The 18,065-nt window shown below is 38.9% G+C and overlaps 1 protein-coding gene and 1 long non-coding RNA gene across 3 annotated transcripts; both read left to right on the forward strand.

Moving 5' to 3' along the window:
- Positions 1-1,070: 1,070 nt before the first annotated feature.
- LOC137063148 (uncharacterized) lies at positions 1,071-10,863 on the forward strand. Its single transcript, XM_067434220.1, has 6 exons — positions 1,071-1,136; positions 1,435-1,483; positions 1,660-1,998; positions 2,076-2,369; positions 2,461-2,547; positions 9,340-10,863. Exons 1-6 carry the CDS (start codon positions 1,071-1,073, stop codon positions 9,495-9,497), a joined length of 993 nt encoding a protein of 330 aa, XP_067290321.1. The 3' UTR covers positions 9,498-10,863.
- A 721-nt stretch (positions 10,864-11,584) lies between these two features.
- LOC137062337 (uncharacterized) lies at positions 11,585-17,366 on the forward strand. 2 transcript variants are annotated; one of them, XR_010901231.1, is made up of 6 exons: positions 11,585-12,603; positions 12,703-12,880; positions 13,341-13,401; positions 13,551-14,332; positions 14,509-14,592; positions 16,429-17,366. It is a non-coding gene; the product is annotated as an uncharacterized lncRNA (long non-coding RNA). The 2 variants fall into 2 exon arrangements; XR_010901230.1 differs by having other exon boundaries at positions 11,585-12,880.
- The last annotated feature ends 699 nt before the right edge of the window (positions 17,367-18,065 follow it).

Here is an 18,065-nt window from a genome sequence, read left to right on the forward strand (position 1 = left end):
CATATAATTTGTATGAATTAAAATTACTTTTAACATTTAAATGTTAAAACCCCACAGCTTTGTTGCATTCTAAAAAACTGACTCAATGCATAACACTGGAATTTGAACATTTAAACAAAACAAAAAAAAGTAATTTTAATTAATAAAATTATACGTTTCAACCACTTGGTGGAATTGGCCGACGTTCCCTTAGGCATCAAGCGCTATGATCGCGAGTAAAAACTAACATTGCACTCCGAGAGCCCCTTCGTCGTGGTCGGAAGTATTTCCGTTGTGTGGTGGCGATTCCAGGCCAAGGCATTTCTCATATCATGACCCCTTTAAATTAAATAATGATGATTATGTTGCAATAAGGCTAGGCATTGCAATCTCTTTTTGCGCTTTTTTCACATGGCTTTTTAGTTTTAGTTATGGTATTTGGATATTGATGATATTGAAATGGGTTTTTATTTACAAATTAATTGTAGCTATGTATTTTCTGTAAATAAATATCAAATCGGAAATATGAATAACACCCAAAAATGTTGTGCGTAAAATCCGCTCTGCAGTCATTCGAAACTGTTGCTATCTCACACTATCTATATGTGCTGATGAATGTGGGGGTTGCAGTGATAAATAGTTATATTCTGTTCTTGGTAAATACCGGTTTACACTTTGCACATGGTACGTCATAGGCCTTAAAACTACATTTCCCCATCCTGCCCAGTGTATGTGGTTTATATATGAACACATGATGTAAATCTTTTACATTGTCTTTTACTTCCAGCTAACAAGCTAATTTAGGGTATGAAATTAAACCTATTTACATTTCTTTATTGCTGTCTGTTGGTTGTTAAAAAAAGAGATAAACAGTCCTGATTGTATTTTTTTGTTTGTTTGTTTTTTGTTTAGTTGTGTTCTTTTTTTGTGTGTATTTTAGTTGTTATAATATCTGTCCAGTTAATTCCTCTTTTTAAAATGTATGATGAAATATTAAAGGAATTTGACAGGATCCAGATGACGCATTGTTGTTTACTGCCACTAACTTCTGAATTACTTAGAGGAAATGACCACATCTACCTCATTTCAGCATGAGACACTTCAGCAAAACACTGAGACAGCAGCCGCATGCAATACCTTCCCAGGGAAGAGGGATGGTAAGTGTGTGATTCTTATGAAGATATGAGAAAATGATTTTAGATCTAATGTCATAATCTCTATTATGATTAATTGGCTCATTTAGATCCTAAATGAATATAATGCGTTTACTAAGTGGGAAGCATGTTTAATCTTTCTTTTGCTTTTGTTACAACGGAGGAAAAATGCAGTTATCAAAAATGTTTGATCGATTCAAAATAGTCTGCTCTGACTCTTATCACATATCACATAAGATCTTTGTTGAAATTATATTATTTCATATGACATTTCTGTTTAATGTTTAAACTTTTTTTGCAGTGTCTCTCTTTGATCTGTTGTGGGTGGATGCTGCTGTCTTCGGTTTTCGGTAATATACATTGCATTAAATATCCTCAAACATAAAGAAATCACAATGTAACATCAAAAACTTGATCAGAACTTCATCAGAAATGTTGTGCAACATATAACACAGGAAACACCTACATGTGGGACAAGACACAAGAGAGAAAGCATGAGAAGTTCAAGTTTGCCTTTGTTTTTCAGCTTTTGGCAATGCAGCAGTAAATCACACCACAACTTTATTCGTTGATCATGGACAGTCTGCCAAAATTACCTGCAACTACAGACCAACAAATGACACAGAAATCATGACTGTGAATCTTCAAACACTAAATCATGAACTGTGTTACTTGAAAATGAATTCACTGGAAAACCCTGACTGCAAAAATCACATCAGAGTCACATGGATTAAAGAGACTATGGAAATATCATTTGAGCTATCAAATCTCCAAATTCAGGATAGCGGCACATACACCTGTACTGTGAAGAAGATCGTAAAACCACCCGAAGAGGATCTGGGAGTAGAAAGAGTTCAAGTCATTGGTAAATACTACGTAAGATATATAGATAGATCTATTATTATAATAATGATTTTGTATTAATTCCTCCACTATTTGCAGTACGTCCTGTCTTGTCTCTGTCCTGTGCGATGAGCCCGGATGGATCTCCCATGATTCTGTGCTCTGTGGGATTTTACTATGATTCTCTTGAGCAGCTGTGGATCAGAGATGGAGAAATCCTCAACAGCTCATACTCACAAAAATCAATCAGTGGATCCTTTAATCAAAAATCATACCTTACACTGCCGCCACAAACCTTCATCGACCCAATCTACTCCTGCTGGGTAAACCACTCATCTTTAAATAAACCACTTGTGGCAAATTTATCAAGTTCTGTCTGTTATGAACAAGAGGGTAAGTTTAAAGATACAGCAGCTTTTCTTTTTTTATGCGTGTTATACTGTATTTACGTATGAGGTTTTCACACAATTATTCTATCTTGTAGGTGTAACTGTACCTGTGAAAGGGGTGTTTATTGTCTCTTCGGTGTTGGCTGTCTTTTTGGTCATTTTAGTCATGTGTAAATGTTACAGTAAGTGTCATTGTGCATCCTAAAAGTCTCATGTTGTTTAAAGGCGTGGTGAAACACATTCTTTCAAAGGCTTGATTGTGGAGTGCACTGTAACATGTGTTCATGCTTTGTTTTTGTTTTAAAAAAAGCATTATTTTCAAAAAAATTTTTTACCTTTATTCTACACTGCTCTGTCCCTTCTTGTAAAAACGGTCTGATGGTTTCTGGGTTCTATGAAGCCGGTCCCTCAAAAATACGTAATGGGCTCATTGGTTAGCTGGCCCAGTGCATGTGTTGTGATTTGCTAACTGCCTAGTGAACGTTTTTTGGAAACCCCTTACCTTTACCGGTATTCTGTAAAGACTGCGAATCTATAGTAATCGCTACTGAATAGCACCTTTCGTATTTTTAGAACGATTATAGCCAAATATCTGTCGCAAGAACTATTGACCCAAAAGGAACACTAAACATTGGCTTTACTACAGTAGCCAAATCACAATTTTTTATAATAAAAACACTGAACCATGTTTAGCATACCTGTAAATAAATAAGCATGTAGATAAACAATACATAAAAGCTGTAATCAAATAATAATTTACACTAATCCCAAGTTCGGTGTTGAGATTTTAAGAAAGTTTGTAACGCTAGGTGTTTGTCTTATAATGCTAAGTATGAATAAGCATTTAACAAACTGGTTTGCAGAGCCCAACAGCATTGCTGTTGAGCGAGGCGATGGACCGTGAGAGCGGGCCGGTGGCAAGTGATAATGAGCGCCACACCGGTCTCGTCTCACCACGGCGGAGTGACAGGAGTTAAAAGTAGGAGCAAAGAGAGTGGAAGACGAGACCGGTGTGTCACGCAGCTGGTGCTCCTTATCACTCGCCACCGGCCCGCTCTCATGGTCCCTCTCCTCGCTGCTTGCCACAGTCATTTGTTTACTTCCTTGCTACAACGTACAATTAACAATAACATTTTTACAGGAGAATACATAGACGAGAAATCATACTTACAGATTGTGGCCTGTTTTTAAAGTTGACTCTGTTCCATCTTTTAGGCCATTGTGTGAATCCTGCATTGAACTTGTGATGATTGTGGAAGCTTTCCTCCATAAAATGTGCAGCACAGAGAACTAGATTTGGGTAATAATTATGAGGGACCAAGTTTAAAATAAATTTTAACCATTTAACCATTTGCCGCCCCTGCCCAAAGTTGCACTTTGAAGTGAAAATCTTGTAGAGCGAGGAACCAGTAAGTCATTCGTATCCTTTGCCTGGGCCATCCACTGCAATGGAGCATGGTCAGTTACCAGAGTAAAGCTTCGTCCCAACAAGTAACACTGCAATACCAGAATTTGCCATTTGATGGACAGGGCTTCCTTTTCCACTGTGGCGTACTTAGCTTCTGTTGGGGTAAGCTTCCGGGTAATATACATAACCGGGTGTTCCTCTCCGTGCTGTATCTCAGAGTCAGAAGCATCTGTCGGCAGTGTGAAGGGGCAGTTGAAATCAGGGGCATGGAGGGCCGGTGAGGAGCCCAACGCTGACTTTGTTGTGGGTCGGACAAATTAGCGGACGGCTTCAACCATTTTGTTCATTTCCTGGGGCATTATCAGACCGCGTACAATTCAAAAACCCAGGTAACGTTCATCAGAAAGCCCGAGATGGCACTTTTTTGGGTTGGCGGTAAGCCCAATACGTCGCAGCTCTGCCAGAACTATCCAGCGCCCATCCAGGTGGTTCTCCTATTGTTCCGAGTGAATGACCACATCATCCAGGTATGCAGCAGAGTAGGTCTGATAGGGTCTTAATAGAATATCCATCATACGCTGGAAGGTTGCAGAAGCCCCATGCACCCCGAAGGGTAAAACCCAGTAATGCCAGTGGCCACTAGGCGTGCTAAAGGCAGTTTTCCCCTGGAATGCAGTAGTACCTGCCAGTATTCTTTTGTTAGATAACATAGACATATATCGTGCCCTATCTAGATGCTCTATGATTTCATCCACTCCCCCGGGCTTGGGGTAGCTGGTGAAGCTGGAAACTCTTGAGCTTCCGAAAATCATTGCAGAAATGAATCATTCCATTGGGCTTCAGCACTATGACAATGGGACTGGACCATGGACTCCTTGACTCTTCGATGATTCCAAATTTCAACATCCACTGGACTTCCTCCTCAATAGCTTGCCGACGGGTCTTGGGGACTCTGTAGGGTCGTTGCCGGATAAATCTCAGAACTGTCTGACCAGGGATTCAAGCTCTGTCCTTTGAGTGCTAGACAATTGTGGTCCCACATAAACCACTGGTTCCTCAGCTTGCCAGAAAGTGGCTAGCTGTTCTCGAGGAGCGGTCTTGAAATAGTAGATTTGTTCCACTCTCCTCCGTCCCGGCTGCCGTACTCTATACGTCATACGGTCCAACCTGCTCAACTATGTAGTAGGGTCCTTGCCAGGATGCCAGGAATTTAGAAGAGGCACAAGGAACAAGGACAAGGACCTGATCTCCTGTCTGGAATTCCCGAGCTTGAGCGGGCCGGTTATAGAGCCGTCGCTGGGTACGCTGGGCGGAGGCTAGATGTTCTCGCACTAATGGCATGACCCGTTCAATTTTCTGTCTCATATATTGTACATGCTCTATCAGGCTGTTCGATGTTCGATGTGGGGAAGGCTGGTGTTCCCGTGCATCCGGTGCTACATCAAGGAGCCCTCGCAGTTGCCGACCAAACGACAACTCAAAGGGTGTAAACCCTGTGGAAGCTTGAGGAACTTCATGGATACCAAAAATCATGTACGGGATCATGAGGTCCCAATCACGTCCATCCTCAGCTATGACTCACCTTAAAATCTGCTTCAGAGTTTGGTTGAAACGCTCAACTAGACCAGCTGTTTGAGGGTGGTAGACTGAAGTACAGAGCTGTTTGACTCTCAGCAAATGGCATAGGTCGGCCATGAGCTTAGACATGAATGGGGTGCCCTGGTCGGTCAGAATCTCAGCAGGAATGCCCACCCAGCTGAACAGAAAAAACAGTTCCTTGGCAATGTTTTTAGATGTAGCCTTTGGCTTCGGGGTATCGGGTGACAAAATCCACAACGACGAGTATGTGCTCATGTCACCGGTCAGACTTTGGCAGCGGCCCCACCATGTCCATCATGATGAGCTCAAAGAGCACCTTGATAATTGGTAATGGGATAAGTGGGCTGGGTGGAGGTTGTTGTGGCGATGTCATTTGACAAGTTAGGCAGCTTTGGCAGAACCACTTTACCTCGGCATCCAGGCCAGGCCACTGGCCAGGACTTTGACCCTGCAGAGATTATGAAAGTTTGGTCAGGCACATACAGAGTGTCCTTGACCTATGTAAGGTGATGGGGATAGAAGATTTGCTGCCTGGCTGAGGCTTGATGACTTGAGATTGTACCAGGCTCACCAAGCTGCCCGAATCCAGAATTACTTTCACCAGCTTCCCGCTGATACGCACTTGCCATTCAGGTACCTCCATTGGTATAGCATGGTGTACAATGCAGCCTGCTAGCCATACTTTGGCCTCAGATGGGTGTGGTTCAGTGGGCATGGGCTCATCTCATGACGTGGAAACTGCCAGCCTGCTTATTGGTTTTGAGATGTTCTCCAGTGGTCACCATTCTGGGGGCACCCTCTGGGGAAATGTGGCTGACCTCTCTCAACCGTCCTGAGCCTCGGCGGCCTCTGTCACCTCTACTGCCTCGATGAGGTCTGCAAGAGTTGCGCGATTTCTCATACTGACTGCTTTCCGACGAACCTGAGGTAATGCACGCAGTAGGCAGTCCACCACCACCCTTTCAGCTACCTGTCCTACTGTGGGATTCCCAAAGTGAAGCCAAAGCTGAGCTAATCATGATAGTTGGGCTGCTTGAACTTCTGCAGATGCTTGCGGGTCATACACCTATTCCTGGAAGGGTTGAGCAGCACATATCGGAGAAAGCCCCACTTGTGCCAGGATTTCCTGTTTTAAACCCATATACGACTCATTGGCAGGTGCCTTGAGTGAATAGAAAGATAAACATCATCATGCTCTGTTAACTTTGTGAGCAACTGGTGGGCCTGGACACAAGGGTCCGGAAGGAGTACGCAGCCTGAGGTTTCCAGTCTCAAATACTCCATCTCCATGTGTTCTTGTTGGCTAGAGAGCCTTTCCACAAACTGCTGTTGCCGGATGCTAACATTGGTAAGTCTGTGGATAATTTCCTCCATTATGAGAGAGGGTGCAGGTTCTGCAGAAAGGCAAACAAAACCTGTCCTCATTCTAAAACAAAAAACCTGCCCGTATTCTCTACCACTGTGGCAGGTTGAATGAGGGCACAGACAAAACTGGTTTGTCCCAAAGTGGGAAGTACTATGGATAAGGTTTGATGAAATCAGAAGTCTGTGGTTTCCCAGTTTAAGAAGGACAGTCCTGATCGTCAAGCCTCTCTTGAATCTGGAGAGGAGCAGAGACAAAGAGAACACACAATCAACATCTCTTGCAGTGGAGAACTTTCCTTCTCTTCCTCTGCTTATATTCTCTCTTCTTAATGAAGCACAGGTGTGGCCGATCAGCACCTGCTCCTGGCTGCTGATTGAATGATGAGAAGTAATTATAGGGCGGCAATAAAGTGCACTCAGGATACTCATCACACTACCCTGGAGGAATGCCTATTGTCCCTACTGGCCGTTCGCTGACGTTCTTAGAAATTGATTTGTTTAAAAGCAAATATCTCCCTTTTCTTTAAACTTTGAACGTTGTAACCTTTCAGATGTTGTTTACGCTCAAACAGCAACATTACACACTAGCTAAAGTTAGAAATATTTATTTGTGTTTTCCCACCCCTTTAAAATGTCATTCTGAAATGGAACTGTGTTAATTATATTTTTTTTACAAACAGGACTGTTAAAAATGTTTCTCTCAGAATATCTTGAGTTTTATTAAAAGTAACATTATACCTTAGCAGTCGCAGTGAGTCACAAATCTCCCACGCTTAGATTACATTTCTTGGTTTTATTGGTAAACCTTAATACAGACATGGGGACTTGTGACTTGGTGACTTGGACTCGAGTCGACTCGATCGCTATTTTTATGACTTTTGACTTGACAAAATAGAAAAATACTTGAGACTTGACTCGGACTTGGAAGTTAAAGACTCAGGACTTGACTTGAGACACAAAGACTTGAATGACTTGAGTGTTAATCACATCATGTTTTCATTTTGAATATAAAATATATATTTTTACAAATTTAAAAGTTGACCCAGCTGGAGCGCAGACTGAGAATAGCGTTGTTACGACTCTATCATCAGTCATGCCCTCTCGTACTTTATGCACACCACGCCCACTTAGATCAGTTATCACTATATCACATCAACATGTCAGCCGGAGGGATACCGGGTGAGGGTGTTGGCAGAAGTGAATAATAAATAATTTTATGAAGTTACAATTTTGTTTGAGTCCATAATGTATTTTACTTAACATAAGCATTTACAATGCAAATCCAAATTATTGTAATTTACTGGCAGTTACATAATGTCTTTTCACTTTATTAAGATCAGATTCTACAGGTAAAATTATAATAATTAAGGTGACTTGACTTGATGTAGCCTGTGACTTGACTTGACTTGATGTAGCCTGTGACTTGACTTGACTTGATGTAGCCTGTGACTTGACTTGACTTGACTTGATGTAGCCTGTGACTTGACTTGACTTGACTTGATGTAGCCTGTGAATTGACTTGACTTGATGTAGCCTGTGACTTGACTTGACTTGATGTAGCCTGTGACTTGACTTGACTTGATGTAGCCTGTGCTTGACTTGACTTGATGTAGCCTGTGACTTGACTTGACTTGACTTGATGTAGCCTGTGCTTGACTTGACTTGACTTGATGTAGCCTGTGCTTGACTTGACTTGACTTGATGTAGCCTGTGCTTGACTTGACTTGACTTGATGTAGCCTGTGCTTGACTTGACTTGATGTAGCCTGTGACTTGACTTGACGTAGCCTGTGACTTGACTTGACTTGACTTGACTTGATGTAGCCTGTGACTTGACTTGACTTGATGTAGCCTGTGACTTGACTTGACGTAGCCTGTGACTTGACTTGACTTGACTTGACTTGATGTAGCCTGTGACTTGACTTGATGTAGCCTGTCACTTGACTTGACTTGACTTGATGTAGCCTGTCACTTGACTTGACTTGACTTGATGTAGCCTGTCACTTGACTTGACTTGACTTGATGTAGCCTGTCACTTGACTTGACTTGACTTGACTTGACTTGACTTGATGTAGCCTGTCACTTGACTTGACTTGACTTGATGTAGCCTGTTACTTGACTTGACTTTACTTGCCTAGGAAGAAAATACTTAAGACTTGAGACTTACTTGAGACTTGCACATGTGTGACTTGGTCCCATCTCTGCTTTAATGACCTCAGTTGTTTATCTGAACCTGATAATGCCCACAAATGTAGGGGAGAGCGGAGCATAACCTAACACTTTTTGACTTTCTCAGTTTGTGTAAATCCACTTAGGATCCAGAGTATTTATTTTTCCCCACATTAATGTCACACGTCTACTATAAATATTTGGTTTTGTTTCATTAATATAATGTATACTTTTTTTTTTTTGATTTCAGCTGAAAGAATGGAAGTGAAATGTGGTATGCCCCATTTGTGGGGTTAATTGAATTTGTAACATGACCATAAAACAGCTTAAAATGTTATCTAATCTAATCAAAAATATATACAAGACAAACTTAAATATTTTGTTCAAAATTTGTAATAATTTTAATAATTAATTTTTTTTTAATGTTCTTCCAGGAAGAGCACGTCAGCAGTATGTGCCTCCTGTAGGCGTGAGTGTCACACCTGAGCCTGTCCTCCACGCTCACCTGCAATCTGAGGTGTTGTATTCAACACTGGGCAACCATCATCCAGTTCCATGCAGCCCTTTTGATGTCCGTTCATCTCCACAATAAACACTGAATTAAGACATTTTACAATGACAGATCTCCGTGTATTAACTACCCTTGTACAAATATACAAGTAGTTTGAGTCTTCCAATTTGATTTACCGAGTAGAGATCCAAAAGTGCATAGTGGATGCGATTCGACACCAAATCATTCCCAAATGAAAACAGAGTCTTTGAATCATTCACTCAACCAAGTGATTAAAAAAAACTGATTCAGTTATCAACAAGACAAGTGAATGTTATTAATAGTGAGTCATTGAATTCACTTAACCAATTTGTTCAAACACTATTCATTCAGAAACAAAACAAGTAACCTTATGGGTGATGAATCATTGAATCATTCACTCAACCGATTCATAAAAAAACAAAAAAACAGTGATTAGTTCAGTTACTTTTTAAGGGGTTAGTTCACCCCAAAATTCTGTCTTTTTGTTTAAAATGTAGCTTTTTTATGAAATCTTTCCATTAAAAGGAATGCATGAAGCTAAAATAAAACTTATTCTTTTTAAGCAGAAGGTCTATTCTTTTCTTTTGATATATTGCATGTTCAGGTATTCATACAAAAAATATTCTATGGGCTATTACATTTTTGTGAAAATGATCAAAAACCATGTCAACTTTAAGAAGAATAAAATAAAATAAAAACACTTGCAGGGAAAGAGTTAAAGTGCTCGTTCACCCAAAAATAAAATACTCTATTATTTACTCACTCAAGCTATTCTTCTTTCAGACAAATACAACCTGAGTTATATTAAAACATTTCCTTGCAGTGAATGGAAGCCCAAAATTTGAAGCCCAAAAAAGTGCATCTATCTATTATAAGGGCTTCTGAAGTGAATAGAAGTGTATTCTGAAGTGTTTTTTGCAACCGAAATATCCTTAACACGTTATAAAGTAAAATATCTAGCTTCCGGTGGACCGCCTGTTGTATTCAACTTTTATAATTGATTGATGGATGGGCTCACCTTTGTTTGGTTTTAAATTTTGGGCTGCCATTATAAAGTTTGGATTAGCAGGATTTTTTTATTTTTATATAACCATAAACCATGGGCTATTTTTGAGTAAACTAACCATATGGGATGACGCCAAGTTTGAATGCAGAATCTTGGGACGTGGTTTTCACCAAATATTATAATTATTTTGCGTTACTGCCAAATAAAACCGGAAACCGAGGGTAATGCCGATATGACGCAATTGACCATTGACATTGGTTAAAATAGCACGCTTTTTTCACGCTTTACAAATAGTTGGAAACATTTGAGATGCTGTAAGTATATAACACAATTGCCTAGTGGTTTTTGGATATTTTACTGCAAAAATCCTACATAGAGCACCTTTAATATTAACATATTGTTTCTTGGCCGAAAGCAAACAACCGCAAACTATTTTTTCCAAATAGCACGGCTCTGATTCTGCATCTGCTTCAATACTGTTCTTTTACTGCAGTGTTTATTCAGTCAGTTTGTGAAAACATAATTATTTTCATTTGTCATGCAGCTACCACCAATGGCCGTTTACTCCATGTTGTAATTACTGCAATTTTGAGATGACAACATGTGACATTTTTTTCGGAGCTGTGGGAATTTTGCTTTTTTATGGCAACACTATCAGTGCCTAAATAAATCTACAGCAATCAGGTGGTACAGCGGTCACGTTGTACAAGTAGCTCTCCTAAAATTTCTAGCTTACAAGTTGTAATTATGAGGTCTACGAAGACATGAATGTTTTTTTCAAGTAGAAATCTTGTACATGGTGTGAATTAATGCATCTTGAGGTCCTCTGACTGTTAGACTGCCCGGCTTTTCTGTGTAAAGATGTGCTCTCTAGACTTAAAGTCACAAAATGAAAATTCTTGAAATTCTTATTTTTAATGGGATATATATATATATTATTTTTTTATCTGTTATAAATAATTATAAAATTATAAATAATTTACCCTCCCTCCCTCCCTCTTCTCTTCTCTTATTTCATCCTGTAAAAGGGCGGGAAAACCTGTCAATAGCAATAACAAACTAGCCTGACAAGCCAGACCCACATCAAGATGTTTGGTCTGGAAACTCACCATTGACAGCTCAATCTGAGGGGCGGGATAAACGGTTGTCTTTCAAACTCCCTATGCACGGCGTGCACGCAATTGAATAGAGCTACAACCAACCAGAGCTTGTTGAAAGATTCAACTTTCGCCGTATCCGGTCGGCAAATCTCCAAACACATCTTCCCTTCTTAAATGACTTCAGTGCCGTTCTTTGTTCTTTTCTCAGAGAAAAGCTTAACTCCAAGTCTTCCAGAGTCACGGTCAAAGCTGATTCAAAAGGCCGCCGTTCGCCAGCTTCTGTGTTTACTAGTAGCACGCAAGAGCAACTGCGTCATTATGCTAAGCCCCGCCCACCGACTCTATACACGATGTGATTGGCCTGACCAGAGTTTGGCGTTTACAGCTCAGCAGATATTGAGAGTTGCTAGACGACACTCACGGCAGATTAGATTTGCTGCGGCTATAGGGTGCGTCTAGATTTAGGCTAATAGCAAACCACAAAGATCCAACGATTTAATCAAGTTCTTAAAAAAAAATTTCAAAACACAAACAAACAATTGCATGAATAAAAGGGAAGCAAGCTTTAACATGCTGAACTAAACACCAAAAATAGCTTTGCATATATCTTTCAAAGAGTTTCCATATTCAGCTGCAACTGCAACTGTGCATCTGCAGCCAGTAATTAGGTCTGAGCACATCATCCATGCATTGACTGATCTCTGTATGAATCGTTATTTTTTTCTTTCATATCTACATTTTTACACGTGACATAAGCTTCCCTTCATTTCACGTGTTTACAACCACGCTGTGGTTAAAATAACTCGACCTCACCGCCTCTTCAGAGCGTGGAGATGCTCTACAAAAGAGGTCTTGGTGCAGACAGTTATGAGCAAATGCGGCCTGCTTGATATTTGGTTTAACCATTAAACACCCTTACACTTTTAGACGTTTATTTAGACAGCTGCAGGTCATGATGTTACCATAGTAGCTTGGGTAACAATGAGCAATGCCTCTTACTCCTATCCAATCAGTGAAGGCCTAAAAGAAATTGCGATTGGCTATCGGAATACAGATTAAGGTAGGTTGACTGTCATATATGAAAACTGCTTGAGAAACTCATTGTGCTCTTGATTGTCGTGATTTAAATTATAGTTTAAAATGTTTCTTTTTCATTCAGTCTACAGATTAGGTGCTCTCAGACTGCCTCAGTCGGATTGGTCGAGCTTATTTCTGACATGATCACAGTTACGTCGCCACCTCAGACCAACATCACTTCTTCATTTGCTCTGTCATGAGTTAGAACAGCGAGTGCGATGCAAAATGTAAAAGAGGATGCAGTTTCTGTAATAGAAATGGTGAGAATATGGGATTTTTTATAAATAATAGCTATATCTATGCAAAAATATGTTTGTTGCTGGCGAATTTCATAAATATCTGAATCAGCTTTTGCTTTTTGATGTTAGCATTCATGTGATATTTGTAGTCTTAAAATGTATCTGTGCAAAGACTAGCTGCTTATATTCTTGAATGCTTGAATCATTTGTGGCATTATATTATCAAATATATTTGAGGAGTGAATGCTGTATAATAACTATAGTTGAACTTGGCAAGCTGTCTCCTACTAGTTCAATGTATTTTGTTTCCTCTCATTTGACTAAGTAATTTCAGGTCAAATCAATATTTCATGTTTATTTATTCAACTAAACCTCTAAGCATGTACAGTCAGCCAGTCATTATTGCAGAAAACAAAAATAAAACAAAATTTATATTTGTAGTAGGCCTATAAATATGTATTTCTCTGTTTGTTCTTCATAGATATCATCAAAATGTAACTCTGTGACAACATGTGTGCTGATGCTGCTGTCCTTGTTTTCTGGTGATTAAACAATACTATTCAATATGCGAAAATTCTCAGAACTTTCTGAATTTTTATACTGTGATGCAACAATTACAATAAAATCCCCTACTTTTTAATATGACTTCAAATAAAAGTGAATTTTTATTGGATGTGCTGTCTTTTTTTAGTTATATCTGGACATCCAGAATTCAATGGCACCTCCGTTCAGACTGTTCACCGAGGAAAGTCAGTCAATATCAGCTGTAACTACAAACCATCAAGTGACATTGAAGGTTTCACAGTGGAACTGGAAAATAATAATAAACTGTGCTCAGTAATGAATCGTAACAAATCATGGATAAATCAATCATGTAAAGATCACATTAGATTTATCTGGAGCCCGAAGACTAGAGATGAAATGTTATTTGAAGTATCAAATCTGCAGATAAATGATACTGGCCCTTACAAATGTGTTGTGACAAAAACCATACCACCTCCTGTTGAACATTTGGGTGAAGAAAGAACATTTGTTCAAGTGATTGGTACGTTTATTATGACTAAAATCAGAAATCATGTGACATGAGTGTAGATATTATATAACAGTGAATCATATCTGCTCAGTGTCTTTTTTTCTAATAACTCTTATATTTCTTATATGTCCTAGCACACCCCAGTGTGTCTGTGTGTCATGTAAGAGCATGGGATGGATTTCACATGATTCTTTGCCGCTCTGAGTGGTTTTACCCTTCTGCTCTAGAGCTGGTGTGGAGGAGAAATGGAGGATTTCAGAACGTCCCGCTCACACACAACATTAATAAAACCAACCCAGATGGATCATTCACCCTCCATTCATATTTGAATGTATCTGAATTTACAAACTACTCGTGCTGGGTAAATCACTCATCCCTGAGCCAACCAATGATTCTCCACCTGTCTGCTGACTCTTATGAGAACAGAGAGACGTTTAGAGGTATTACACATTACATGCATACATCTTTTTATTCTGTATATAAACATCAGAATGCAGAATGACCCTTTAGTCATCTTCTTACAGGCTATTTATGGATAGCTGTGTTCATCACTCCACTAACTTCTGTCCTCCTGATCATGTAATTTATGTAATTCTACTCAATTCCTCTTTTATAGATAAAAATACATGGATAGCTCCGGTGACTTGTGTGCTGCTGATTCTTGCCATACTGATTATCACAGTCGTGTGTGAGCGTTTCAGTGAGTTTATTATTTGATCTTCCAAATATAGTGTCTGTTCTTATGAATTATGAGAGTTATCACTCTCACTGGTATGGAATCTTTAACACAAAATAATAATGTAGTGAAATCTAACAAACAAACAAACACAAATTATTAAAGAGTAATGAAGTTTCCACATCCATGTTCGGAGAGTTTCAAAAAGTTGGTAAGACATAATTTTGAATTTTCATAGAAGGATATAATAGATATAATAATTGGCATTGAAATTAATGTAAGATTTATTAAAATCACATTTTCCTGTAAAAGCTGTTACCTGAATAATTTAGCTGATTTGCAATAAAAGGCCTACCTATTTTGATGATGCATAGCAATACTTTCCATTGTTTTTTTGTCAATTTTTTTACGATGGTTATTTTTGTAATTATATGTATTTACTTTAATGCATTTATCAAAATAACAAAAGCAGGCAACTGTCAAAACTTTGAATCATTTAGGAGTGGAAAAATATGTTTAAAAAAATATTAAATGCTAAAAACTGAAAAGTTGTTTTTTTTCCGCGTATGACATTGTCAATCCGCTCACCGTTTACATGGATCTATGAAAAAGACTAAATGCTGTATCATGAAAGTCAGGCCAGTAGTGGTTTCTTCACAATGTCATGTGAAGACACGTGTTGAATAATTCATTGGTTTAAGTTGAGCCAACTCAAAAAAAAAAAAAAAAATGTTCAACCAAATTAAACTTGTATAATTTTTTAGAACTTTCTTTTTCTTTTGCGTTCTCAAAACGGACATATTTTAAGTAATCTGAATTGTTCTGTTCTGAGTTTTATGAACTTAAATTTAACTGAAAGTGAGCTAGGGTTATTTCCCAGGATAATTTGCTGACACTCAAAATGGAGAGCAAGGCAAGGCAAGGCAAGGCAAGGCAAGGCAAGGCAAGGCAAGGCAAGGCAAGTTTATTTGTATAGCACATTTCATACCCAATGGCAATTCAAAGTGCTTTACATAGAAATTAATTAAAACAGTGGTAACAAATGCATGAGAAAAAAAAAAAAAGAACACCATATGGACGAATAAAAAATTAAAAACAAGCATAGTTAAAACAGTCGTAAAGATAATAATAGTAATTAAAAAATATATAATAATTAAAAAAAAATAAGATAAAATAAAATGGTGAGATCCACAATAATGGTCTGATATAAAAACAAACATTCTTCAGTTTACAGCCTACATACATGTACCATCTTAATTAGAACACCTCTCATTCATTTCCTTCTCAAGCACGTTCATAACATCCATTTTTATCACTCTTCCCTGATTTTTACTCAGAAACCTTCTTGTTAAAACCCTTACTCACTCATCATACCCTCTACAGATTTACACATACTCAAACCTTATTGTCAAACCTACTATTTCCATCAAACCCAGTTTTCACTCATCATATTTAACTCAAAAGAACATATAAAATGCAAATTAAGTGTAATTTTTTTGTGCAAGATAAATGTGGGAGATTTAGTAGTGTCTAATATTTGGTTTTAAGGTTTTCCTACAGTGTTTGTACACTGTGCATAATGACAACAACTCCCTAGTGTGATAAAACCAAGGGTCTTTACTGTGACTGAAACTGAAATTACCAAAACGTGAACTGCTATCAGATGCTGGGTTCCCTCACGCACATGGTGTTATACACGTGGAAATGCATACACCTCTTAACTACTCTTAGTTTATTATAGCATGAATATCAGAATTAGTCTTGTTTTACAGATTTTACTCCTCTTATGCATTGCCTTTTCTTATACTCTCATTATAGCCATCAGACACTGATCACGCCATTATTCTTATGTTCTTCCAGGAAGAGCACGTCAGCAGTATGTGCCTCCTGTAGGCGTGAGTGTCACACCTGAGCCTGTCCTCCACGCTCACCTGCAATCTGAGGTGTTGTATTCAACACTGGGCAACCATCATCCAGTTCCATGCAGACATGTTGGTGTCCGCTCATCTCCACAATAAACACTGAATTAAGACATTTTACAATGATTGATAGCCTGATCCTTCACTGACCAGATAGCAACTAAGTGATTTATATGTTTTTATACTTTGCTTAAGATTTTGATTGCATATACACTAATCAGGCCTAACATTCCCAATATTGTGTTGGTCCCCTTATTGCTGCCAAAACAGCTCTGACCTGTCGAGGCTTGGACTCCATTAGAGCCCTGAAAGTGTGCTGTGGTATCTGGCAACAAGATATTAGTAGCAGATACTTTAAGTCTTGTAAGTTGCAAGGAGGGGCCTACAGTATAGCTTGTCTGTTTGGTCGGACCAGACAAGCCTGCCTTCGTTCCCCACGTGCATCAATGAGCCTTGGCCGCCCTTGACCCTGTGGCTGGTTCTCCACTGTTCATTCCTTGGAGCACTTTTGATAGATACTGACCACTGCAGACCGGGAACAGCCCAGAAGAGCTGCAGTTTTGGAGATCCTCTGACCCAGTCGTCTAGCCATCACAATTTGGCCCTTGTCAAGCTCGCTCAAATCCTCACGCTTGCCCATTTTTTCTGCTTCTAATACATCAATTTTGAGAACAAAATGTTCACTTGGTGCCTAGTATATTCCACCCACTAACAGGTGCCATGATGAAGAGATAATCAGTGGTCATAATGTTATGCCTGTTAGGTGTATGTGTGCACACAAAATACATGAGGCCTCTGTTATTTGCAACTTCAACGCTAAAAACCCAATTAAATGGTTTGCTGAGTGCAGTTTTCTTTCCTGTGTTGATGTATTACCTATTTCGAGAATTCATTAATAAATGGTTCATTCTTTATTTGGTATGTGTACTGCTTTTGCACCGTTTCCCACGACCTATATCAATCTTGCATAGACATTGTGTGGTTAAACTAACTAGACCACTTCTTCATTTTCTCAGTTCAGCTGCTCATGTCAGCAGATTACTAAGATGATGCTCTAAAAAGATTTTTGTTGGAAAAAAAAATAAGTCTAGAGTACATTTAGTTTGACTTTAACACGTTTTCTTCTGCGGCTAGGAATTAAACTAAACCCTGAGTTGTTTTTAGGGCCTTGCAACACAAGTAGTGGCGGCTCCAGACAATTTTGATTGGGGGGGCAATGGGGGGTCCTGGTCATTTCAATGGTGGGTCTCATGAAAACCAACAAAAAATACAGCGGACACAGCTAATAACTGCATATTACGGCTACTCATCAAAAACAACACAACATATCAACTACTTTGTTTTAAATTTGCAGTTTGCAAACAATATGCTCAAACTTTAATTGCCATAGTTAAAGAAAAAAATGTATGTCAGAGAAAAATTTTTTTTTAGCTCCAAGCTATAGCTTTAGCGTATCAGTTCTTGCGGGTTTGTTGCAGCGCCTTGAACGCAAGGAAGCAATGCAACGTTCATAGTGTGGCGCAGTAATTCTTATGTTTATATTTTTTTTAGGGCTGTCAATCGATTAAATATTTAATC

Source organism: Pseudorasbora parva, chromosome 23 (genome assembly GCF_024679245.1).
Source record: "Pseudorasbora parva isolate DD20220531a chromosome 23, ASM2467924v1, whole genome shotgun sequence".
Classification (NCBI taxonomy): Eukaryota; Metazoa; Chordata; class Actinopteri; order Cypriniformes; family Gobionidae; genus Pseudorasbora; species Pseudorasbora parva.